We start from the raw sequence: 24616 nt of genomic DNA, 5'->3' as shown, positions 1-24616 counted from the left end.
GAGCTACCTTGTAGGCCAGCTGATGTAGTGCCGGTGAGGTGCTGTGCCTGCTGCAGAAGAGCCTTACAGCTGAGGTCGGGGAGTGCTTTCATGCTGGCTTTGGGCGGGCAGTTGGTGTTTGTGGTATATGCAGGTGTATAGCATATGCTAGGCAACATGAAGTTACAGATTGGATCTCTTTATTGATTTAACATCTTAAGGAGTTTACCCTTCAGAAAAAAAGTCCGTTGAAGAAGTTCCTTGGTTAACTTTAAGTCATAATCCCTTCTTCATTTTGGAGCTTGCTTGCCAGCAGCATTTCCTCAGCAGAGGAAATTGCACAGCTCTGCTGTGGGCAGGCAGTGCTCTGCTGGGAGGGCATGGTGGCAGCCCTGAGCTATGTACACCTTCTCTCAGGTATTTGCTTTCAGCTGCTGTTGGGTACTGACCTTGCGTGGGACAGACCTTGAGACAGACAGGTTGTGGCTGTGTTTGGTACTCATTCTGCATGGTCTGTTATCTCCGAAGCCAGGTAAAGTGGGACCTGCAGGGCTGAGATGAGCTTCTGTGTTTGCTTCCATACATCCCCAGCTGAGCTGATGAGCTAACAGCAGTTCTGGAAAGCAGAGTAATGTAATGAAAGATTGCTGTGCAAAAAAAAAATAATCTTATTTCTGTAGCACAGATGAGAACAGAAGACTAGAAGGGTCAAGCCTCCTTTTGCCTGTGCTGTTCTGCTGGTTATTTGCTTTTATATTATGTCACGTATGGGGAATATGTCTGTCTTTTGCTTCTTTTAAAGTATTTGCCAGTCTTCCTCTCACATGAGTGCTAAGAGAAGTGCTTGTATGTTTGCTGTCTGCGGAGAAGTGATGGATTCTCATCCCATAAGGAGCTGACTGTCTGATGTGAATAGTGAATTTTGGGCACTGTGTGAGTGCACTTATTCCTTGCGTGCTGTTGTTCAGTGACTGTGGCATGTGAATGCATGCTAGTGCAGAAACTTGTTTTCATGTGTATACTCTTAATGATTTATTTTGGTAACAAACTTATTTTTAGACTCTCAAGCTAGGAGAAAAATGAACTTGTGGAGGGGGTCACTTAAGATGGCACTTTTTTGCCCCCTGAGGTTTGTAGATAGCACTCTTCCCCATGTTTTCTGCTCCCCCTCCTTGTGCACTGTAAATCAGAATACTATTTTTTTTTTCCAAATTTACCTTTTAGAGTAATTTTGCACTGTATTCATCAGGACTCCATCTCTCCCAGCATGCCATGGCAGCAGTGATCAGCCAGCAGTGCTTTAAGAGTGTCAAGGGTCAGTAGCATCCAGCCAGCTGGAATGTCTCTCCCCTAAAGGTGAGGGGGAGCTCTGCAGGCTGTGAGTGCGTATCACCCCTCAGTGTGCAAGTTCACCCCAGCTGTTCTCTTACAGGCAAATGCTTTATAAGCTAAGGAGGAATGTCTTTTTGATAATTGAGTGCAGATACAATGAAAAATTCAGAACAGAAAATAAGTGCGGACATCTAAGGAGAACCTTTCTGGTAGGTATTTTCTTACACAAACTGTGTTCTAAGCCAGTTGATAGCACTGGTTTTCCATATGGATGTGTCTGCATGCACATTTTTTCATCTCGGAAACTATCACATGTCATTTGGAAGTGACACAAAATGGTGTTTGCCTGGCTATCAGAGTCAATGGTGGTGGGCCATCTGTCGTGCACTGCTTAGATGCAGACTGGTGGCTGCAGGCTCCCATCTGCAGCTCCCACCCAGCTCTGCTGCTCAGCCGGTACCACGAGACTGAGCAAAATCCTGTGGGTAAGATGACTTGCACAAAGCATCGATTGCTGCGAGACCTGCTTAGCTCTCAGGCTACTTAGTCATGGTATCCGCTGACGCAAAAGAAATTGTATATTCTGTGCAGATGTGAGAGCAGCGACAGCAGAAATGTGTGCACTTGTGAAAAGTATGCTAAAGAAAGGCATGTGTCCCTGCACAAGTGTGTGTGCTAACTAACGGTGTGTTTGCAGTTCTGATGGTGGTTATTGTAGCTTTTAAATAGCTGGCAGGGAGGGCGAAGGCACAGAAAGGCAGTTGCCCGAATAGATAGCCAGTGTTCCCTGATGTCTGGAAATTGGTCGTGCAGGCACGTGGAGATGATGCTTGTGATTCCAGGTTTGATGCCTTTTGCATCTTCTGAGATAACTGGTGATTTGTATGCAGGTTGGATCGGATGACAGTGACTGTGGTTTCTGCTTTTGGAAGTGCACGTGAGCAAGTAAAGATTTTTTTTGGAGGAACAGGTTGGTAAAGTGCAGATAAACCATGGCAGCAGTACAGTTTTGTTTCTCCTGGCTCCTTTTCTTGCCTTGTGCGCCAAATACTTGCTTGCCCTTAACTTTCACTCTTCCTCTCTTTTAAAATGTGTTAATTGGCCTTAAGTGAAAAGATGTTGATGCAGAGTGCTTCAGAAATGAAAGCCAATCTAAACATTCAGGAGTTGTGGATGGCTATGCAGCACTTTGGGTGATCTTCAGAAGCCTGAAGGAGCTGCAGCAGCAGATCTGCCCGAGCAGCTCGCGTGGGCTGGTGTTAGGGTTGTGTTTTCAGTGTCAGCAATTGCCCAACTCTTGGTGGCTATCTGTTTTCCTTTCTCCTGCTGCCTGCTTTGGGATGGAGCAAACTGGAGGCAGAATGAACAGATAAGTGGAGGCCAAAATGAATATTTAAACACTTCTAGGTTTATTTCACTGACAAATAAACTCACCGCTTGCCAGAGCCTTGCCAAATGCTCCAAAAAAGGAGCTGAAGAATGTGAAACACAAACCCCACAGCATTTGATGAGAGTTTATTTGGTTGTTTCACTTGTGACTCATCTCCAGAATGATCCATCCGTTCCCCTCTTTGCATGTATATGTGGGAATAGAAATCTGGCAAAGGTCTCAGAGCCACCTACAAAATTCACCGTCCTCTTTGATTGTTACTTAAAGCAGTGGAGCATCCTAAGTCTGCAGGGAATTTCAAGAGTTATGCTGGCAAAAGATGTTTACGCACGAATCTTGTTGGCTTTTGTTCCACATCCTCTATTTATAGGGTTAGAACACAGGAAGAAATAGTAAGTATGGCTTTCTTTTTCTGCTGTTGTTCAGCCGCTAGCAATTCTGCCTATGGACAAGACTGTTGTTTTTGAAACTGTGGTTGTTATGGACATTGCTTTTTCCTTTCTGCGCATTGCAACTTTAGCTGTCTGGCCTGAAAATTAAAGATCAGCAGAGCAGTGTGCTCCTGCTTCCTGACACGGCTGCTCAGAAAGTCTGGATTTCTCTCCCGCCTCTCCTCCTCGTCCTCTGAAGGCAGCAGCCAGCACAAAAGCAGGAAATGGGGACGATAAAGTGTGGGGAGTGGAAGTGCTGAGCTAGGGACACCAGAAGGAAATGGCTTTCTGGTGGCAATGGTGTTTATTGTACAAAATGAACTGGGGATGACAGGCCACAAACACTTTCTTAGGGAAAGGAGGTTCTCTCTTTAAATGTTTGTGACTCTTTTCAGCCATTTTTTAATGCTGTAGGGTTGTATGGTGCCATAGGTATGAATGGATGCTGGTGTGTTAGTGAATGCTTAGGCAGTATACGCAGACTGCATTATCTGAAGGATTTGTCAGCACGTGATCTGCATGCCAAAGAAAGCGATGGCTGGGATGGCTGGCTTCTTGGAAACTCCTGTATGCTGTATTTCTGCACGTGAAAGCCGCTGCTGACAACCAGTAGTGCATTGTATGGCAAAAGAGCTGTGGGTTCGGAAGAAGGGAAGGTGTTTCAGCAGAAGGCTGAACCGAAACCTCTCCATTTACACCCATTCAGCCTTTCCATGTCAGTTTGGTCCCTTGCAGATTTCCTGAAAGTCTGCACGGTGTGGATACAGGCAGGGTTTATGTTAGAAGCAGCACGGAACAAATGGGGGTGAAGTGTTGTATTTGACTGCTGTTTGACGTGTTTCAAAGAATATAATATGTCTTAAGTAAAAATAATTTTCTAACAAAAAGCAGTGAGCCATCAGGAAATAATTAAATGTATGGAAAGCTATGGAATTATTTATTAGGAATAGTGTCTGCACTGGGTTTGCAAAAAAGAAGCTCTGCTTTTAGCAAGAGAAAGTTATATTTCATAGAATCATCATAGATGGTTTACATGAAGATCAGCATGATATCATGGTGGCCAACTGATTAACTGGGAGCTTGCTGTAGTAAAATAGCTGCCAGCGAAAGTGCAGGAGAACGTTAGGGTTGCTTCGTGGAAGGTTTACATTTGCTTGGGTTTAAACAAGTGTGTCTTACTTTTTGCAAACAGCAGAGGTAGCAGTTTGTGCCACGTTCTTGTTATTGGCCATGGAGAATATTGAGGTTGGGGGCAAAATCAGTGCTTACCTTCCCAGCCTGAGGGGACAGGGCACTTCTGCTTGGGAGCTGTGGGCAGGATGGGAGCTCCAGAGCCCAATGAGAGCTGTGCAATGGAAAACAATCAGGTCACTGCTACCCTTTTTTTTCCCCTCTGTGATCCTTTTTTACTCCAAAGAAAATGTTCACTGTCTGTTGGCAGGTCTTTTTCTCGCGGATGCTTGGTGTTTGCTTTGCTTTGTGGGACTTGAGTTCTTTTTTCCCTATGTTATCTACAAGGGATTTATGAAAATGTAGTGAGATCCTGCCTGATGTTTTTGGGAAGTTGACTGTGGGAGGCAAGTAGAGATGGAGTGAAACAGCCACCGGTGAGCAGACTTTGTCTGCAGAACAAGCTGTTTCTGAGAAAAGTTGAGTAATGCTTTATTTGATTTTTGTTTTTCTTTTCTTTGCTTCTTTGGCTTCCAAATCAGAGTTGAAAAATACCTGCCAACTATAATTATCTTACTGGAAGCTTAATTCAAAGCTTGATTTTACTGGGAGCCTGAAGGAAGGGAGGAGACTGGAGCTGGAAAATGGCATCATACGTTGAATGATGGCCGCGTCAGATCTACTTAAGGAAACTTAATAAAATAAACACACAGTGCTGCTTTTGGTCATTCTGGTCATTCCTCCAAAGTTCTTTGTCCTGTATTCATTGAGCTCTGTGGATGCTTTGTGTCCCTTCAGTGAAAAGATGTAGAGCCCTAAATCTTTCATCAGCAGTTCTCGTGGCATGCGAGCCTCGCTGGTTTTGCTCTCCATTGCAAAAGCACGCAAGGAGTTGTAATGCAATACTGATCTCTGCAAAATATTCCTGAAAGTAAACAGCTTGTAATAGATCGTTTCAGATTTGCTTTGTGTGAAGTGATTACAGAGCAGAAGGAAGGGCTGATGCAGGAGCAGTTAACCGTGAATTCTAATAGTTCAGGCAAAAATGTTTTGAAGCAACACAATGGGAGACTGTGCTCATGATTTCAGGAAGAAGAACCAGCTGTCCCAACACAGCTTCAGTTTGGGAGGTTGCTTTGAGTATGAAGAAGGGTGAATAGGTTACATGGGGATTCTCTCCTCCCTCATCTGCTTTTCATTTAGAGTATAAACTGAGTGCTACTGGCTTGCTGTGCAGCCCCCAGCCAAGTGGATCAGCATTTGCACAGCCATCTTTCAAGCAGGGAAAAGAAGGCTGCAGAGTGACCTCACTGCAGCCTTTCAGTACCTAAAGGGAGCCTATAAACAGAGGGGAGCCAACTCTCTGAAAGGGTAGATAGCAGCAGGACAAGGGGAAATGGTTTTAAGTTGAGGGAGGGAAGATTTAGGTTGGATGTCAGGGGGAAGTTCTTTACTATGACAGTGGTGAGGTGCTGGAACAGCTGCTCAGAGAGGCTGTGGATGCCCTGTCCATCCCTGGAGGTGTTCAAGGCCAGGTTGGATGGGGCAGCCTGGTCTGGTATGAAATGTGGAGGTCGGTGGCCCTGCATATGGCAGGGGGTTGGAGATTCATCATCCTTGGGGTCCCTTCCAACCCGGGCCATTCTGTGATTCTGTGATTTGCTGTGTCGCGGGCTGAAGCCTAATCTGTTAGCCTGGAACCTGCTGCACTCCCAGGCCTGATGCAATTATGGGCTGTTAGTGTGTCCATATGTAAAATAGGACCCGTGGTACTCTCCATCTTCTGAAAAACAGCCCTGCCATCTATTATGAGCAGTGTTTTGTAAGGGCAGCACAAGAGTAATGCTTATTGTTAATCTTTTATTATAATTATTATATTTTTCTGGTGGGTTCAGCCAAAGTAAAATTAACTTTAATACAATTTTAACCCGTCTTCTATTTGTTCTTGTGCTTGTTTATCTTCTATGCTGTGCTTAAACCATAGGGCTTTTGGAGGAGGCTGTTCTTGCTCTGCCTGCAGTGTCCAGCTCAGCTTGATTTTTTTCCATGCAACTCCCACGTACTCCAGATGTTTAAGTAATAACAAAATTGCTGCAGCTCTCTGTATCCTGCCCACACTGCTTTGAACCATCCGGCTTGTTCTTTCACCTGTCTCATTTGAAACCCTGTGAGTGATGCCTGGGATTGCTTTGAGCTGTTCAGAGCTCCCTGCTGCCGGTTTGGTAACAGGCAGCACCATTTACTTATGGGCTGGTACATCCCATGTATTAAACAGGAGCTGAAGCTGAATACTTCAGGAAATCTTGAACAACAAACAGTTTCCCCCTTTTCCAAGCACTGAAATATTTACTTCTCGTCTTAATCTTGAAGAGAAGTTCCTTGCAGAATGTGTTTAAAAAAGAGGTGAGTACAAATCCCAGTTTGAAAAGTAGAGAGATTTATTCTGTGTTCACCCTTGTTCACAAAAGAAGCAGCATATATTTTTTTGCTTCTCGGTTGCTGCCTCTGTGAGCACTTTGCATATTTAATTAATGATTTCACGTTTGAATTGTTCTGCAACAAATTCTTGCTTCCCATTGGCAGTCACTTTTCTTCTGCTGTCATCTGAAACTACTCCTTTCAAGTGCAAGGACGGAGCAAGCACCAGAGATCCTATTTCTGCAGACATTTGTGAATGCAGCCTTCACAGTATTAAAGGCCTGAAGTCTGCAGCTGGTTTGGGAGTCACTTTCTTAATGACCATGTGAGTGTCTGTCTTTTTGGTCATGCGGTGTGTTAACCTGCACGTCCCCATTGAGGCTGTGACAGTGCTTCCTTCATGTCAGGTATCACTGGCCTGGCTGGAAGAGCTTTTCGGATGGCAGCATGCAGTGTGTAAGGAAGTCTTGCATTGCCTGTGAGTTTGGGTTACACGAAGTGCTGGGTTTCAGGCTGGCTGCATGTAAAAGCTGGCAGAAAGGGGGGTGGTGTGTGTGTGTGTGTGTGTGTGTGTGTGTGTGTATGTAAGAGCCTTCCCTTGTAAATAAAGCACAGACCATGTGCGCATGGAATTATTTGCTTCTTGGGTCTGGAAGTCTACCAAAACGTAGTGGTACCAAAGTCGTAAGTGGCTTTATTGACTTTTTTTTTCCTGATTAGAAACAACATTTTTTTTCTCTTTACTCACACTGCTCTGTTAATATTGCAGTGCCCTTCTCTTCCTGCCCCATTTCCCTGTTGGTGGATGCATTGCCTCTTATTCTTGTCCCATGCTGCTATTCTCTGCTAGTCTCAGAGGTGCTTTTCCCAGCCCGTGGCTCCTGGGCACGCAGCGTGCCATGCCTGGTGCAGCTCCATGGCACAGCTGGCCTGTGCTCACCACCTCTTGTTTATTGGAGGGATGTGGCAAGAGGGGCTGAAGTGGTTGATTCCTACTAAGCTGCTGCAGGGGTATCCTGGTGTAGGCTGTCAGATGCATCCTTGTTCCTGTCATGCCCCTTTCCCAGTGCTTCTTCATCTGGAGTCACTCTCGGTTCATGAGTCTTAGCTAAACTCACGGATTAAAATAGTTGTTCTTAATATTTACATCTTTTCTTCCCTCCCTTGGATTTTTACCTTGCTGAGTTCTACCACCATCCTTTTAAAACATGCTTTTGTAACCTGTGATTATTTTTCATTGAATTCCATGCTGCTAGAAAACATCTGAATTTAATATTGTCATAAATGATGTGAGCAGTCTCCTAAGTACCTTTGTACACTGTTCTTGCATGTCAGATACAGTTAACCTTCATTTCAGAGGTCTGATATTTCTTCAGCAACAGCATAATTGGAGTGCATGGGAACGCGCTCCCTGCAAATACGGAGCGATGCTCTGTTGTAAAAGAAACTCGAGTGCTTGTTAAACAACTGCAGGCAGATGTAGTTTTTTAATTTAATAGAAGAGCTCATTTGAATGTTTTCCCGAGGGAGTGCCGCTTCGGTGAGCAAGTTGGTTGACTCGTGCAAATTAAAACATGTCCATCAAAAGGCAGCCCTATAGGATGTTTCCTTAGAGGATGATCATCTCTGTTCGGTGCAGGGCAGCTGGACTGGATGACCTTTAAAGGTCCCTTCCAACTCTGAGGATTCTGTGATGTAATGTTGGGAGAGGATGCTTGAAAGCATGTACAAGCATTAGGAGTTTTTGGATGAGCATTTGGTCATGGAGGAAAGTTTGGTATGAGGCAGAAAACTGAGGTAATCCATGATCAGGCCAATACAAGTACAGGAAGTTTATGTCATCTGGAACATAGGGTTTTTGTTTGTTGTTTCTCTCGGATGTGTGAAAAACAGAAAGTGATTCTGTTTTGCTTTGAATTTCCTACATTATGTCATACTTTTGGGCTCCTGTCTGGTTATTTATAAAGCATGATGAACAAACTACTCCCAGAGTTCCTGGTGGGTATCATTTGTTAGGATGCTGTGTTAAAGCACCTCTTATTTAGTCTGAAAGCTGTCATTGATGCTCCCCACCTCAAGATGCTTGGGATTCTGTGGGCTGAGTGGGACACAGTGCTTTCCCCAAAGTGTTTCTGTTAGAAGCTGCTGCTCAGCAGAGCCAGCGTTTCTTTACTAATGGTACCTGCTCATGCACCATGGCAAAAATGGCAAGGTTTTCCTTGCTGCACTTTCTGTTCAGGTACTAATTAGTTGATTTGTATGAATGCATCAGAAGATGCAGCACAGTGCCAGTTGAAAGGATAAACCAAGTGAACTAAGTTTTTAAATGCCATTGAAAAAAAAAAGGTGATCAGCAAGGAGGTCTAACGCATGCAGTTCTGCAAAAAAAATCACTCCTAGGAGAGCCAAATCCCTAAAGCTTTAAGCCTCTTTTTGATCCAAGGGATTAGTGCAGATTTCCATTTTTGCAAGGCAAACTGTTGGGGCTGTTAAGGCTGTGTATTGGAACCAGGTTTTCACAGAGGTGATGTTATAGAGGGGAATGTTGCTTCCCAGAGGGGAACGTTGGTTTGCTCTTGGTCTGACTTTGCTCTGCCACCCAGCAAGGGCATCTTCCTGTGCAAGGAGAAAAATAGCATGAAACAAGGAGCAATGTGTGGTCAGGTGTGAGATCATTTGGGTGCCCCATCCCTGAAGGCATTCAAGGCCAGGCTGGATGTAGCTCTGGGCAGCCTGGTCTGGTGGTTGGTGACCCTGCACATAGCAGGGGGTTGGGACTAGATGAGCATTGCGGTCCTTTCCAACCCAGGCCATTCTATGATTCTATGGTCAGTGTTTTTTAGCAGAACAAGAGAGATACAAATAAAATAATGATAAAAGAAGATACAGACACCATCTGTGTGTATGAGGACTGAGTTGTTTCAGCTGTTTGCACAGCTTGGACAGCTGTTTGGAGTGTTGATACCGCAGTGTGCATGTAGCATCTCTCAGTCACCTGGTGAAAGGAAACAGGTGAGTGTGACATTTGTGGTTGTGAAGACCCAATGTTGGGAATGATCTGCATCCTACAGGCTGCTGGTGTGAGCAGCTGCAGCTCCCTGCCGGCAGATAGGAGCCAAGGAGGCCCTTGATGATGCTGCCTCATTAATGAGCGTTGTTCAGAACTGCTGCTGCTGGACGCTGAGGGTGCTTGGCAAAGGAATGCCAGAGTGGGAAATCCAGGTGCTCTGAGATGTGGATTGAGGTGCAGAGAGAAGTTGTACGGATGCCTCCCGCCGGACATCACTTGTGCTTGTGTTATCTAAGGCAAGAGAACAAGATTCTGCTCAGCGGGTAAATGCAAGACTTTTAAAGTGGTGGTAAAAATAAGCAGGCAAAAACCTGTGATATCTTCTCTATGGCTTCAAGTGGAACGGCTCTCCTGCTGTTTTGCTGAAGGCAATTGCTTGGTGGTTTATTTTCTGCAGGGAGTAGGATAGATAACATTTATGAATGGCATGGGCATTTTCCATCCATTACAACGTGAAGTCTAACAGCAGAAGCCTACAATTAGGTAGAGATATTAATAGTAACTGAAAAATTCTGTAGAGTAGTTCTGTGCAGTGGGTTTCTCAATGTGTGTTAGTCTCCTCCTTTAGTCCTTGATAACGTACAGTATGAAAAGTTTTGCTCTGCATAGTGAGCATATTGTCAGTGGGTAACAAATGCTTTGCTTTTAATGAGAAACTTCCAGGCTAAAGATAGCATTCTTTGTAGCCGAGAGGAAACTGATGCTCATGGACAACTGTGTTGTAATTAAAAGCCCAATTATTATTAGCTGCCACCAGAAATACTTACTCTGTTGCAAGATGTGTCTTGTCCCTTGAATCTGATACTCACCCACCCTGTTAAATATACTAACAGTGCTTCACTTGTTTAATCTGATGTTTGAAAACAGCGTAGCAAGCACAACCCAAACAGGGTGCAGCTCCTTCCTTGCTCCTCATCATGCGTCTGGATTCCTGCTGCGATTTGCTGGCTTCCTCCTAGCCCCAAACATCAGAACTTGGCAGAGGCTGCTGGCTGCTGCTTGGCATTGGGAAGGAATTACGTAAATCCAAATGCTTGGGTTGTTCCTATCAGAACTGAAGTGTTCCAGATTGACTGAAAATTCATCCCGAGTCACTTTGGATTGGGCAGTTTGTGTTTTCTTTTTATTGTTTTGTTTTAGAAAAAACAGTGCTAGGGTGAGTAAGAGAAAAATGGTTTTAAGACTTGTCTTACCTCTGAAAATAAGCTCTGATGTTGGAGGACCAGAGATGCTTTGTGCACTCCTGGCCATCCAGCAGAAGCCACGCTGGTCTAGAGTTTTTTCCAGAGCTTTTTCAGGTTAAAAAGCCAATGCAAACTGTTGCTTAAAAATGGGAAATTTGGTTAACTCTTTCTGTGAGCCAAGGGAAATGGACCAACAGAAGGTGATCTGTGCAGGGAGAACATTTTGTTCTCATGAGTCTGAGAACCCAGGAGCAGAAGCATAGCAGTCTGATTGTTTTTCTATCTGACTTGGTGTGCTGCTTTCACTGAGCCTCCTCTTCCAAAACGTCATGCCTGCTTGCAGGGACTGCGTGGATTGACAGGGCAGCGTATGGAATGGGAACCTTAGCATCGAGTTGGAGCCTTAATGAAGGGATGTTAACAAGAGGCTGTCTGGTGGCATATGCTGGCTGTAATGCTGTTGAGGAATACAAATTCTGCCATCTTTCAAGGGAAAAATCCAGACTTGCAAGTGGAGTCTCTCAAGCTAAACGTGAAAGATTGATCTTGGGACGTGAGATAGCTGGGTTGCTCTGGTGCATAGACGTTAGGGACAGGAGCTGCAGCCCATGGGTACACACTGCACAGCAGCGAGGTGCTCTTGGTTTTTAACCAGAGTTATGTAACAGGAATAATAGGAGAGAACGCTCCTGCATGTTGTGCTGCATGGTGACAACTCTTCCAAGTGTTACACACCGACTGGGACTTGCTGTGCCTTGCAGAGAAACGAGGAGAGATCTTCTGAGATGTAGTGCAGAAGGTGAGTGAGGGCTCTGGGCGGAAAGGCTGGAGGACTGTTGATGTGTGTGATCAGAGTTAGTGAGGATGGTCACAAGATACAGTCCTGCTCACTAAGAAATAAGCCTGTTATATCCCTTCTTACTCTCTTCTTGCAATACAAATCAATACAAATTCATCTTTCTACTGCTTTGATTTGTTGCTCTTTTTTTTTTTTTCTTTCATTATCTAGAACTTGCTATGGTAATTGATACGGTGAAGGTGGAAAGCAAGACTTTATGGTGTTGGCACTCCTTAAATTATTATGTTCTATCCCATTTTTGGAGAGTTTTGCTTGCTTAATCCCAACTACCCGTAGTTGTCACTGAGCTGTCTGCAGTGGAACCCAGGCACCAGTTGTATGCTATTCCTCCTAATCTGGTTACCTTGCACATGTCAAGAGAAATAAATTCTACCATCGGGTAGCTTAATTGTCTGGCTTTTCTCTGCCCCTTTGGGATTTGGCACTTTTCTCCAGATTTGATTAATTTGCATCACTTGGTGCCACCCACTGTGCATGGCTCTTTCCTGGCTCTCTTTTCTGAAGGCATGGTTTAGCTTGTCTCTGTTTAATAAAGAATGCTGGTGAGGGTTTTGGGTAATGTTTCTCAGTACTGAAGTGTGGTTTCCCCCAGCCACATGCTAGCAGTGAGGGTAAATGAGGGAAGATGTGCTCCAGGATCACTCAGCTCTCCTAAATCAGGATCCTCAGCATCCCTGAAAGAATCATTCCCTTCTTCAGACATTACAGAAAACCTATGGAGGATAAACTTGCCCTCTTTTTACCATTACACCAGGCTAGGTGACTTTTTAGGGTGCTTCCAGTTGGCTCTCAGATTCCTGTAGTAAAGTCCCTCCAGGATGCTGGCTTCTGAACATTCAGATAGCAGTGGTGTTTGCTTTTGCCCAGCCAGACAAAGAAAGCAAACGCATTGCCTTCCGTGTCTGAAGCCATGTGAAGTTTTTTTCAATTAAACATGTTTCTCCGGTTGTTTTCAAACACTCATTAATTCTGATTTCAAACAGTTGGTAAGGCTGATTGATTTGTAATTTTCAAGATCGTGCCTGAGTGTTTTCCACTCCTCCCTTCCCTTGGCTCAGATGGAAAACAGAGTATTTCTGCCTGGTAAATTCTGAATAACTCAAACACTCGATATTCTTGCAAACTGAAGAGTGAGAAAATGGCACGGACAGATTCTGCATCTCACTGCCTGTACCACACCCACTAGCTGCATGGCAGGTGGTTATTGGGGCGATGTTTTGGTTTGTATATATTCAGTTGGATCACTAAAATAAATAGGATTCATTCCTTTTGAAAGAGAATTTCCTGCCTGCAAGCTGCTGGTGTGTTTCAGAGCCCCGTGCCTGGGTTCCCAGATGTGCCATCCCGTTTCATTTGTATGCTGTGAGGGTACATGGCCGCTCACAGGGACTGACGTTCCCGGGGCTCGGCTGCTTCTCCTGCCCCCGAGGAGAGCCATGTGCCACGGAGGAGCACACAAGTGCTGGATTTTATCATGAGCTGAACATAAAAATCAGATTACCTGCACCATTCCTTCTGGAAAAAGTCTACTGTGCTCTTAAACAAGTGTTTCTTTTATTTTCTTTTCAATGTCCTTCTGGGAACCTGTACTTAGGCATACATAAAATCAGATCCTTTTTCTCTAATAGGGCACTTAAGCAGCCCTAAATGCGTGTTAATGCTCCATTACTCTCTTATCAGCTGTGTTAGATTAGAGATGGAAGCCTATTGGCCATGTGCAGATTGATCTTCCCAGTCAAATAATAGCAAAAATGAATTACTGTTTTTAACCTGCAAGAAAGAGCTTGTTTACGCTTAGAACTCTTTGTCTTACTGAATCTCTCCTGGGGATCTGTGCATGCAAGTGAGTTGCCCCAAACGAATACATTAAGTCATTGGTAAGCCCAGCTTTGTGGTGCGTGAGAGTCCAGCATTGTTCCTTGTGCCCATTTCAGCATAATGTTACCACCTGGCCTTCTAGTTCAGAGATCTCTGCAAGATTTTTTTATTGCCCAAAAGAGATGAGAAGAGTTGGAAGGAATACGGCTTCCATCCTAGCACGTGTTGCCTGGCAAACACCCAAGGAGCTGCCATTCCTATTAGGGCATCTTGGCAATATTTACACATTGATATATGTATATATATATGTTGAATTTCATTGCTCCTATCCTTCCAGTTTCACCCAAGTCAGCAGTAGTCAGAATATCAGAGTTGCTAGGCAACTTCTGTACTTGTCTCCTTAGTGCCACAGCATTTCTCTTCTTCCCCTCTGGTCTCAGGTCTCTCCCATCCTGGGAAGCAGCCTGTCACTTCCATGCTCTCACAATGCCTGCTTGGTGCTGTGGGGACCGTAGTTGCATTGGTGCCATGAAGCTGACAGCCTCTTAACTCCTTGCTGGATTTGCTTCTCCCATCCCTTGGTTCCCTGCTGAGTTGGTACAGCGGGTTTCAAGCAGAGTGTTCCACCTCTAGCTACAGTGGCATCCTTAGAGCTCAGAAATCTGCACAGACCTATGCTGGGAGCTTCCCTGGGCCACTCAGGTACTTTGTTTCCAAAAAAAAACCTGCTGCCATTGCCATGGTGTTCGCTGATCCTCCTTGCTGAGAGATGTCTGATGACAGAGGTCAGTATTGCCCAGAAGCTTGTGCAGAGCTCATGCTATCCTGTTCTATACTGAAACAGTATATAGTTTCATAGAATGGCCTGGGTTGAAAAGGACCACAATGATCATCTAGTTTCAACCCCTATTGTATCTAAAGTTCTTCAGCTGGGATGAGGGGAAGGCCTTTGTGCAGGACAGGTACTTCTCTCCAGGTCATTCTTCATTAAGCCTCAATGGATCAAGTACCATATCTGTCCTTGCTCTTTTCTGTTCTAGATTTAGTCTTTTGAGTTTCAAAGGTCTGAATTTCATTTCGATGAAGTAGAGTTTATTTATGAGCACTGACATGCACTGCATGATTCACTGTGACAAAACAGTGGCTCTCAGTGTAATTTCCTGATTAGAAAACAGGATTGAAGATGAACAAAGTGAAGAGAGGAGAATCCTGTGACTCACCTTTGGGTTGATGCTTTTCTGCTGTCTCTGTGCTACTGACAATTGCAGTGAGATGTAGGCACTGTTTCATAGTCTGTTTACAATAACAACTGGAAGCACTCACCCACAGTGAGTTCAGTTGCACAGAATGTGCACATCACGTGGTGATGGAAAGCTGCAGTAACGCTGACTGAAAACTTTATGGTGTTTTGGTGCTTATCTCTTCTGAAATGGGTTTTCATGAGACTGTGATCATGAGTTGTCTGGCGTTGTATAATTTACAGGTACCGCAAATGGTGCCAGCATTTATGATTACCTTGCTTTGAGGGTAGGAGCTGCCAGAAATTAAAGGCTGTTCTAGGAGACAGGGCTGGGTTACATGGCTGTCCTACTGATAGCAGCCAGTTGGCTTCCTGTTCCAAGCTCCCTGCTCAGCTATGTCCAGGAAGGAGCACGGTGGGCTGCAGTCCTGCAGGCTGAATGTTGGCTTTTGGAGAAGTGCTACAATTAGCAGTAATTCAGTTTCTCCCCATCTCACTCCCTCTTTTCTTAAAAAAGAAAAGAAAAGAAATGAAAACTCCAATGCATTTTGAATTTAGACTCAATATTGTTTCCCTACCGTAATGAAAGCATGCCTAAGATAGCCAGCCTGCCCTGAGAACTCAGAAAAGTTGTTTCTTTTTCTAATTTTAAAAATAAATCCTTCTCACCCTTGAAGCCAGAAGGGAGAGGGACAGGCTGTAAAGATATTGCAGGATTTATTCCCAGCAAAGCAGCTGCTATTATTTTCATGTGCAGAGCTGAGTGGGGGAGTCAGGGGCTTAGTGCTGTACAACTGTTGGCTGGCTGTGTTGCAGGGTTGGCACAGCTGCTCGCGGGGCCATGGAGCCCATGGCTGCTCCTCCTGCACCAGGAGGACCTGGCAAGTGGGATGGGGAAGGTGTAGTGAGTTCCTGCAAGGAATCCTGGCTGGGGCATAAGGAGGGAAATAACAACAAAAGAGAGAATGCCCTGCAGGGAGCAGGGCCTGCTAGCAGGTGACAGAGAGTCTGGCAGCAGTTCCTGAAGTGAGGCTGTCCCTGTAGTGTCGGTGTGAGGCAGGGGGTGAGGTCTGTGTGTCTGCAGATGTTACCCTCCCACCGGGAGGGTAAGAGCATCAGCAGTGCTCCAGGTGCCTGCCTGGCACTATTTGGGCATGGCTCACCACTGATGGCACAGTCCTGTGGCGGTGTGTGTTGTGCTGGCAGCACAGTTCTTACAAAAAGCCTCACTTCCTACTGCACTTCCATCCCTATTGACTGTATACACAGTATTGGGAACCTGTTCAGTTATTTATTACACGTTTCTCCTCTGTTCCTGCCGTTCAGCAGAATGCATTTCTTTCCTTGCTCTGTGTGACTTTTTCTCCTTGCTTCAGCTTCAGCTGCCTTTTCCCTCCTATTCCCATACACGTTTGGCAGAAAAATGACTACTAGAGCTCAACTGTGTGTCTGGGTGAGTGTGTGGGGGCGTGGGAGAGCACTTCATTTGCCGTTTGCTTTCAGGATTATTTCCTCTAATTTGTTCATGCTCTGTTATACACCTTTCACAGCTTGGGAATCACGCCAGCAGTTCAGCTGCCTGACTTTGGAAACTGCATGGTCCTTCAGCCAGGCTGCTGCCTCTGCTCCTTAGCTGCATTGTGCTCTGTCTGCCATAGGGAGGGAGTCAGGAGTATTTTCAGTATTGAGTAGTTCTGATAAATTCATTCAAAAAAATTGAAAAGAATAATAGTAATAATCATGGAGTTGGTGCTGTGTGCTTGCTGTGCAGTGACTGGTGCCCTTAATGCATTGCAAATGCAACTTCCCTGAAGATCCACGGGCCTGCGAGGTTGCAGCACTATTTGCAGAAGTGCTTTCAAAGCAGCTCTGGATAAACTGGTGGTAAATCCTGCCTGTGTGCATTTCAGAGCAGCAACTGGAGCACTTGGCTTTTAATAACTCAGATCGAGTCAACTGCGGAGTGCTCTGAATTCAGCCAAAATGAGGCATTGCCATCATTGGGGTTGAACACAGGAGTGCTGAGAGGTGTCTGAGATCATAGAATGGCCTGGGTTGAAAGGGACCCAACGCTCATCCAGTCTCAACCCCCTGCTATGTGCAGGGTCACCAACCAGCAGACCAGGCTGCCCAGAGCCACATCCAGCCTGGCCTTGAATGCCTCCAGGGATGGGGCATCCACGACCTCTTTGGGCAACCTGTTCCAGTGCCTCACCACCCTCTGTGTGAAAAACTTCCTCCTAATATCTAACCTAAACCTCCCCTGTCTCAGTTTAAAACCATTTCCCCTTGTCCTGTCACTACCCACCCTTGTGAACAGCCATTCCCCCTCCTGTTTATACACTCGCTTCATGTACTGGAAGGCCACAATGAGGTCTCCCCAGAGCCTTCTCCAAGCTAAACAAGCCCAGTTTTCTCAACCTTTCCTCATAGGAGAGCTGCTCCAGCCCTCTGATCATGGAGATGCTGTGTAGGAGGTAGCTGCCTGCATGCAGAAATTTAACATGCTCCCTTTTGGGGAAAGATCAGAGCCAAGCACAGGGCAGTTGCTAGCAGTGTGAATAAGGTGCAAGCCATTTAAAGGCAATAGAAGGTAATTCCTCCATTTCAGATCCCTCTGCTGAGTATGCTGCTTGTAATCCAGGAGCACCATCACTAGGAGGAAGAACTCTGTTCCTGCAGTGCTGTTCCAGCTGCAAGTGTGCTGTTGTGATCATTTGAGTTATAGCAGTGTTAATGCGAACTGAAAAGATTCAGTTGTTTTGGCTGGTCTGCTGCTCACTTATGTCATGGGCTGGAACACAGGTATGTGCTGTGCTTCTTCACCTGCCACTGGGTGAAGAGGAGGTGTCTCTGGGGGAATCCTGGCGAGGTGCAGCACCCCTGCAGCGTGTGCTGGGGGGTGCAATGAGGCACACACTGCACACGGAGGGGGAGATGGATTAATTGCTGCCGTATTTGTGACCCTAGACTCATTACTGCAGCTGAACCAGTGGGTTCCTCCATTTGATTTTGTACATTTGCAAGGATTTCCCAGGGAAACTCCCAGTAATCAGCTGATTTGAGGGGATATTTCCCTTTAAGGCTGTTTTGATATGAACAGATCAACGGATGCAGTTACAGATAATTGCAGTAGAAATCCTGGTGCTTGAAATTTACACACCAATTCATGGGGACTTTTTTAATTATTTTCTCTAAAACAAATGTATATATGTATCAAAATTGCCATTATTGGTTAATCACAAGATTCCTCTGATGCCATGCTTGAGGGTGCTGCAACATAAACAGATTTTTGCCATCCAGTGCTGGCCATGCAGCACCAGTCACTCCCATACTTCAGGGCTTTGTGCTTTATCTTGCTCAGTAAGCCAGGTCTTGGTTTTAAGCTGGGAAGAGAGAAATAGCATTAAATTGGAGGGCTGAGCTTAGCAAATGGTGTTCTTCATATTTCAGCAGTGCTTGGCTGCCTTATCCATTAGAGCAACTGGTGGATGTGCTTAGATATCAGGAAGCTCATGTATTGAGAAGAACTGAACCTGGGCTTTGTGTAGTCCTGCCTGTATCTCCCATCACGCCAGAAGGCTTAGCTTGAACATGATCACCAGCGGTGCCTTTCTAAAACCTCTTTGGAAATAAATCACAAAGCAATTTCCTTCTATGAAATGTGTGTCTTGGAAAGTGACCTCAGGCCATCAGAAGTCAATGGAAGGGGTCTTGTTGCCTTGAGTTGAGGCCCTTGAGCTGTTTTCTGTTGGGTGTTCAATCATCTAGCTCTGACTGTAACCTGAAAGAAAAGGACTGTATGATGGGCTGAGATACTGCAGTAACAGCCATCACTGAAATAGGGTCTGAAATGAGTTTGATAGCAAGCCACTCTATATGAACATTTATTATTTGGTGGAAATATATCCATTGCCATTCTATAATGCCCTCGTGACACCTATAGCAATTGCTCACAGAGAAGTGGGAAATGCTGAAGGATTTGCAAATTATTTTCATGTAATCTCACTTTTAATTGAAAAGGCTCGTTTTTTCAAAGAAAAATATAGGATAAATGTCTGATTCTTTGGAAATTCTGAGAAAGTGACACCACCTACAGTAGTAAAGAGAAGCTGCAGCAGTGTGCTGATGTGAAGGAGAAAACAGCTGTGCAGGTGCAACACGTTGTATGGAAGCCCTGCTGTCTCCTCAGAAGCACCCTCTTATCCTGGGTGTTCATCCTGTGTGTTGGAGGAAAAGAAAAACCTGCACTATTGCCAGCCTATAGTTTTGTAAAGTCTTGTCTGTCTTTGGTATTTGGTGTATATCTCTTAGATAGAGGGGGAAAAAAATGTTTTGAGCTGCATTCTGTAATAGTTGTGATAATCTTCCTGTTGCTGTTCTTAAGGCGCTTGAGGTTTTTAAAAGAAACAAAATGTAATGAACACAGTGTGGAAGTGCTGTGATGTGCATCCCTTGCTGCTGATGGCCGGCTTCTCATGCTGCCATGACTTTAACTCCACACCATGTGAATTAATTAGGAGAGGGCTGCGATACGATTCCCCCTTTGATTTCTCATTTGTATTTTGCTGTGCATGAAATCTCATCCCTGGGACTCGTAGTACTGTTTGTCCTTAGGAGACTGAGCAGGGAAGTATCATGTTGCTTCAGGAGCTGTTCTGTTTGGAAATCACTTGTTGCTTTGGGATCGGGCATTGGATGAGGAGAAGTGCTGACTGCAAACAGACAAATAAACAAAAAGGCTAACTCTGCAGATAAAAGTGGTGAGATAAGCCTCAGTGGGACAAAGCCTGTCCTGCAATAACCTGCTGATGCTAACTATTAGCATTAATTCAAACCGGGCCCTCCCTGCTAGGAGGAATCAGGTAGATGAGCTGGAGCTGCTTTGGTTTCTCTCTCCAGTCTCTCTAGCTGTCAAACCACAGCATGTGTGTGCCCTTTGAAATGTGGATGGTGAAGCTGTTCTTTCTGCTGAGTGCAGCCTCATGAGGGAGGATACGTGCAAAGTGTAGTTTGAGATGGCAATTCCACCTCCGTCCGGCTGGGTAACTGGGTCTGGGTAGCTTGTGGATGGTATTTTTAGTGCAGCTCAAGTAGAACACTACAAAAACGTGTGCTCTCTGTCTGCATCTCCTCATGTGTTACTGATTTGCAGCATGCTCTTATCCTTTCCTCCTTTCATCACGATGTGTGCTGCATCCACACTGCTGCCAGAACAGCAGCTTCCAGTGGGATAATGAACTGCAGGAATAAATATGGGAATTCTGCATCGTGGGACAAACACTTCATAGGAGGGAGAAAATGTTTAATTTCATGGCTATTAATATCAGCAGAGGGAGAGGAGCACATTCTGCCTGTGTGCTCCATGGAACAGCACATCACTGCTTGTTGACCTTTCCCCTCCTGCCACTGCAGGACTTTGCTCTGAGTATCGCCAACCCTCGTCCTGCTCTAAGCTTTCCCTGCTCCTTTAGCTTCATTCTCACCACTACTTTGTTACCCATCAGCAGTGCTGCTTTGAATAATGTGAAGAAAGAGGAAGAGAGCTTCTATGTTGTTGCTTTTTTTTTCTCCTCCCTTAGGCCACCGGTGCACTTCAAAGGCAGAAGTTCTCACTTTTTGGCTCAAAAATGCAAAATGATAAAGGCATCTTTCGTGGCACAGGTGGGCGATGGTTGCTGGGAGGGGTGTCGCAGCAGGGACTGCCCTCTGCTCACCCCGACGACCCTCATGGAATGCAAATTCAGAAGACAGCTCTGCTTTCTTTTATTAGAACAAAACGACATGAAAGCCAAACGGACCTATTGCTTAGAGGAAATCAGTAATTACCAGGAGTAAGTCAGGTCCCTGGGTTCTGCCTGGACAAGGCTGCGTTGTAGGTGAAGTCACTGTGGTTGTTCCATGTAGCTTTGGGTTTTTTCACAGCTGGTTTTGTGAAATTTTAGCCCAGCGTGGTCAGAGCAGAAGGAAACTAGAGATGTATCTGCAATCTGTACAAGGTGAAAGGTTATCTCAGTGCACTAACGATGAAAGGAAATAAAGCTGTGGAATAGAATAATTAACATTCACTTATTGTAGAACACTGGAAATTCTGCCTGATATCTGCTGCTTGGTTTCCAGCTATGGAGGCAACGTGTGTTTTCTTGAGGATGCAGCCTTTATGTGACTGCAGGAAATAAGGGCTGAGTGGATGAAGAGTGGATTCATCAAGTGTTAAAAGAACTGGAAAAAGAAAAAGCACAGCAAGTAATTCAAAAGAAAGAATGGAAAAATTAAAAGGGAAAAAAAAAAAAAAGGAATTGTTCAAGGTTTCCGGTGGCAATATCTACTCTAATAATTGAGCTCCCTTTCTGAATACACTCAGAAGAGTCTTGGGGTACCAAGTATGGCATCTGAGGCTTGAGTACAGCCATCTTCTATTGACTTGCACCAAAGATGTTAATAGCAAAGCTGCACATTTTATTTGGAAGTAGTGTAGACACTTTTGATCTGCCTGAGAGGTTTTTCTCACCAGCATTTTGCAGATCGGAGCTTGTAAATTACTTCTCAAATCCTGATAATTAATGGTGGTGGGTGGTGAACATGAGCTGGAGGTTTTCTTGTGCTTTTTATTTTTGGCTTCTGAAACCGACATGTCCCCAAAACACTTGTGAAGACAAAAGAGAAAATCATATTTGAAGAGAAGGGAGGGAGGAGGCTGCATTATTCCATGCCATTGGAAGTGCTGCATTTCCAAAGGGATGCTGCTATGCTGGGGCCTTCTTAGCCTCGTTGGTTGGCATCAGGAAGGATTGCCTATTCAAAAACTAGCTGTGTGTAGTTTTTTTCGAGATACTGTTGTGATTCCCATTCGTTAATGCAAAAAATAAAAGCTTCCAGTTGTTGCATTTGGGTTGGCTCCTTGCTTCCCAAGGTGCTGTGTTTCAGGAAGGTGTGTACTGCTGAGATCCTGCAGGCGATGCAGCTGGAGATGGGTTTTCTTCCTTCCCCATAGAGCTTTACCCTGATGTATTCAGTATCACTTCTTTCCCTTTTGCTTCAGCAGCAACCTGTTGTGTTTGATGGCACCGTTGCTCTCCTGGGCACTAACCAGTGATTAAGGCAAAACCTTTTCTGCTCTGCTTTTTCATTATTTTCCCTTATCTGCCCTTTAGCAGAGGCAAAGCCTGGGAGCTGAGTAATCCCCGATGTGTCTGGATGTCTGCACAGCCTTCTTTGTGCTCTGTATTTCTCTGTGTGCTTGGCTGCCTGTGAGGTTTCACCAAAAAATGCCCTCCCCAAAGCAGCCCACTCCTGCGTTACGAAGTGTGTTAGAGTTGCGTGGCCAAGCAGCTGCTTCCCTGCTGTGAATGTTAGTGACTGGTGTGGGGTGCTTCTGGGTCCAGAACAAGCTGATATGTGCTCCATGCTGAGAGATGAAGGCAAAAGTTAGGTGAATATGGGGCTTGGGTGGCTGAGCATGCTCTGGTGGTCTCTGGTAGGGATGCTGGGTTTATAGCAGATGGATTCCTCCAGCCCCGTATACTGTGGTAACATGGGTTGTCTGTCTTGGTGTTTTGGGGTTCTTGGGGCTAACAGGTTGCTGGTCAACCTGTGCTCTGTACCAGTAGCTGGCCGTATGCTTTTCCCTTGAGTGAAGTAACTGGTGGTGTTTTAAATCAGAAAGCAGAGTTCCTAAATTCAGCCTCTGCTCACCGAGTTTGCTGTTTTCATCTGAAATCTGCAGTGAGGGCATTGGCAGAAAACTTGGTTGTTTTAGCTTATCCACTAGAAGCCATTTCCTTCGGGCAAATTTGCATCCTGTAAGAAAATGAGCATTCCACATATCTTTTACAGACCAAGCAGTGGTTAGCTGTCCCAGTCTGCTGTTTCTCCTTCCTTTCCTACAACTCCACATACATCTCCCTACCCCCAGGGCAGGCACAGAGGGCTGTGCTGCAGATCTTTGTGGGTCCTTGTGCCCATCTCGGTGCTGAGGTTAAGACCTCTTCCTGCAGATTTGAGCATGCATGGAGGCAGCTGCTCAGCAGCACTCCTGCTGCATTGCAAGAATGTGGGAGCAACTAGGAGAGACTGAACATAATGAGTGTATCATAGTAATTAGGATGTGTGGTGGTAAAATTTGATGTCTGCTCCGTATGTTGTATTCCTGCTCGGTGCTGTTAGATGCTGTGCTGTTGGGGTGAACCATGGAAGAAGAGAGGGATGGGAAACGAGAAATTTGTGCTGAACTGTGTGTGGCTAGGAGGGGATGAGAAAGGAGGAGGAATGCAGGGGATTGTACTGACCATAAAGGAAGAAATCCATCCGTGGAGATGCAGTCAAACTTTGGAGGGGTCTTTGTTCAAGAGGAGCCGTTGAGTCATTGCACATTTGATGTTTTGGACATAAGATACTGCAGCTGTAACCTAGCTTTTCCTTCCCCTTTTGTTTTGTGTGACATCTGGATTCTTTGGGGAGTGTTATTCTGTCTTCAAATGGGGATCATTGCCACTTTGGGCAGCGGAGGTTTTACAGATTCTGTGGAGTAATGAACATGTAAGAAAAAGATTATACAGCTGGCTCTCTTCTCTCACGCCTATTAGCATAAGATCTTTAATTGATTTAGGGGGTTATTTTCTCGGAACACTTGCAATTAGCAGCTCTTAATCACCAAAACACTTTTTAAGAAATCTGGCTTGATGGGTAGGTTGTTAAAAGGAATGGGAGAAGCATATATTGCTGGTTTCTCATCTTTTTTTCCAAAATAAAAGCAGCACTCCATGTTAATAGCTGGGTGAGTGGGAAACGTATCTGTGTGCCTTGCTTGCTTCAAGCCACAGATTAAAGCTTAGAGCCAGAAGGGATCTTGTGGTCAACCGCTGCACTCCTGTCGCAAGGTGGGATCGACTGCCTTTATTGCACTGATAGGCGTTTACTGAACAGACATAGCAGTGTAACATGATGGAGACGGTCTGTGCTCTTGTACTCTTGAAACCCCATCATTTTGCTTTCTTAAAGCACTTTACAGGTTGCCTTTTGTTAAATATTTTTCTCTCTTATGCTGTCTTTTAGGTAAAAGGCTCTCAACAACCGTGCAAGAAGGTGGATTATTTTTAAAACAATGAGCGTGTGTCCCTAGTCATGATTTGTGGTTCAGTCCAGCTGGAGCTGTCTGAATGAAGCTATGGGCTGTGCGTCAGCCAAGCATGTTTCTACTGTTCAAAACGAAGAGGAAACTCAGAAGGGGAAAAACTATCAGAACGGCGATGTGTTTGGCGGTAAGTGGTGTGGGACTGCAGCTTTCTCCAATGTCACAAATGGTCTGGAAGGTATTTTTGGGAGTTTTAATCTTTCACAAAATGTAAAGGATGTTGTTAGAATAAATCACGATGATAATGCAGTTGGCCTCTCCAAGGGGTAGTGCCAGGATAGCTGAGATAGAGGTTGGGTGAAATCCTTAGTGGGAGATTGACCTTCTGACTGGTGTTCAGTACTGCACTGCCTTTAATTCCTTGCATCCTAGGATAGTTCAAAGACTGCCCTTCTTTTCATACTCATTTTCTGGTATCTGTGCATAGTTTTGCCATTAGATGCCAGAAAACTCCTTTATTAAAAATAATTGAAGAAAAAACAAACGTTTAGGAAGAAAGACAATTCCTTAGTACTCTTGTCCTGTAAAGCAATAGTGCACTTATCCTGAAATCCTGAAGCATTAAGGGTTTGAGGGTACAGTGAGACTAGAA

At 45.0% G+C, this 24616-nt stretch overlaps 1 protein-coding gene across 3 annotated transcripts in view; it reads left to right on the top strand.

The window, feature by feature from the left end:
* CUNH1orf21 (chromosome unknown C1orf21 homolog) overlaps positions 1–24616 on the top strand; it is an 89037-nt gene that overhangs the window by 11430 nt on the left and 52991 nt on the right. For all 3 annotated transcript variants that reach the window (XM_042873853.1, XM_042873855.1, XM_042873854.1), the window contains one exon: positions 23946–24151. In XM_042873853.1, the coding sequence (XP_042729787.1) occupies positions 24058–24151 (94 nt within the window). In that variant the 5' untranslated portion in view covers positions 23946–24057. The remainder of the gene's footprint in view (positions 1–23945; positions 24152–24616) is intronic.

Source organism: Lagopus leucura, unplaced genomic scaffold (genome assembly GCF_019238085.1).
Source record: "Lagopus leucura isolate 7727_CA_CO unplaced genomic scaffold, USGS_WTPT01 Super-Scaffold_100009, whole genome shotgun sequence".
Taxonomy (NCBI): Eukaryota; Metazoa; Chordata; class Aves; order Galliformes; family Phasianidae; genus Lagopus; species Lagopus leucura.
This window is presented reverse-complemented; position numbering and strand designations above follow the sequence as displayed.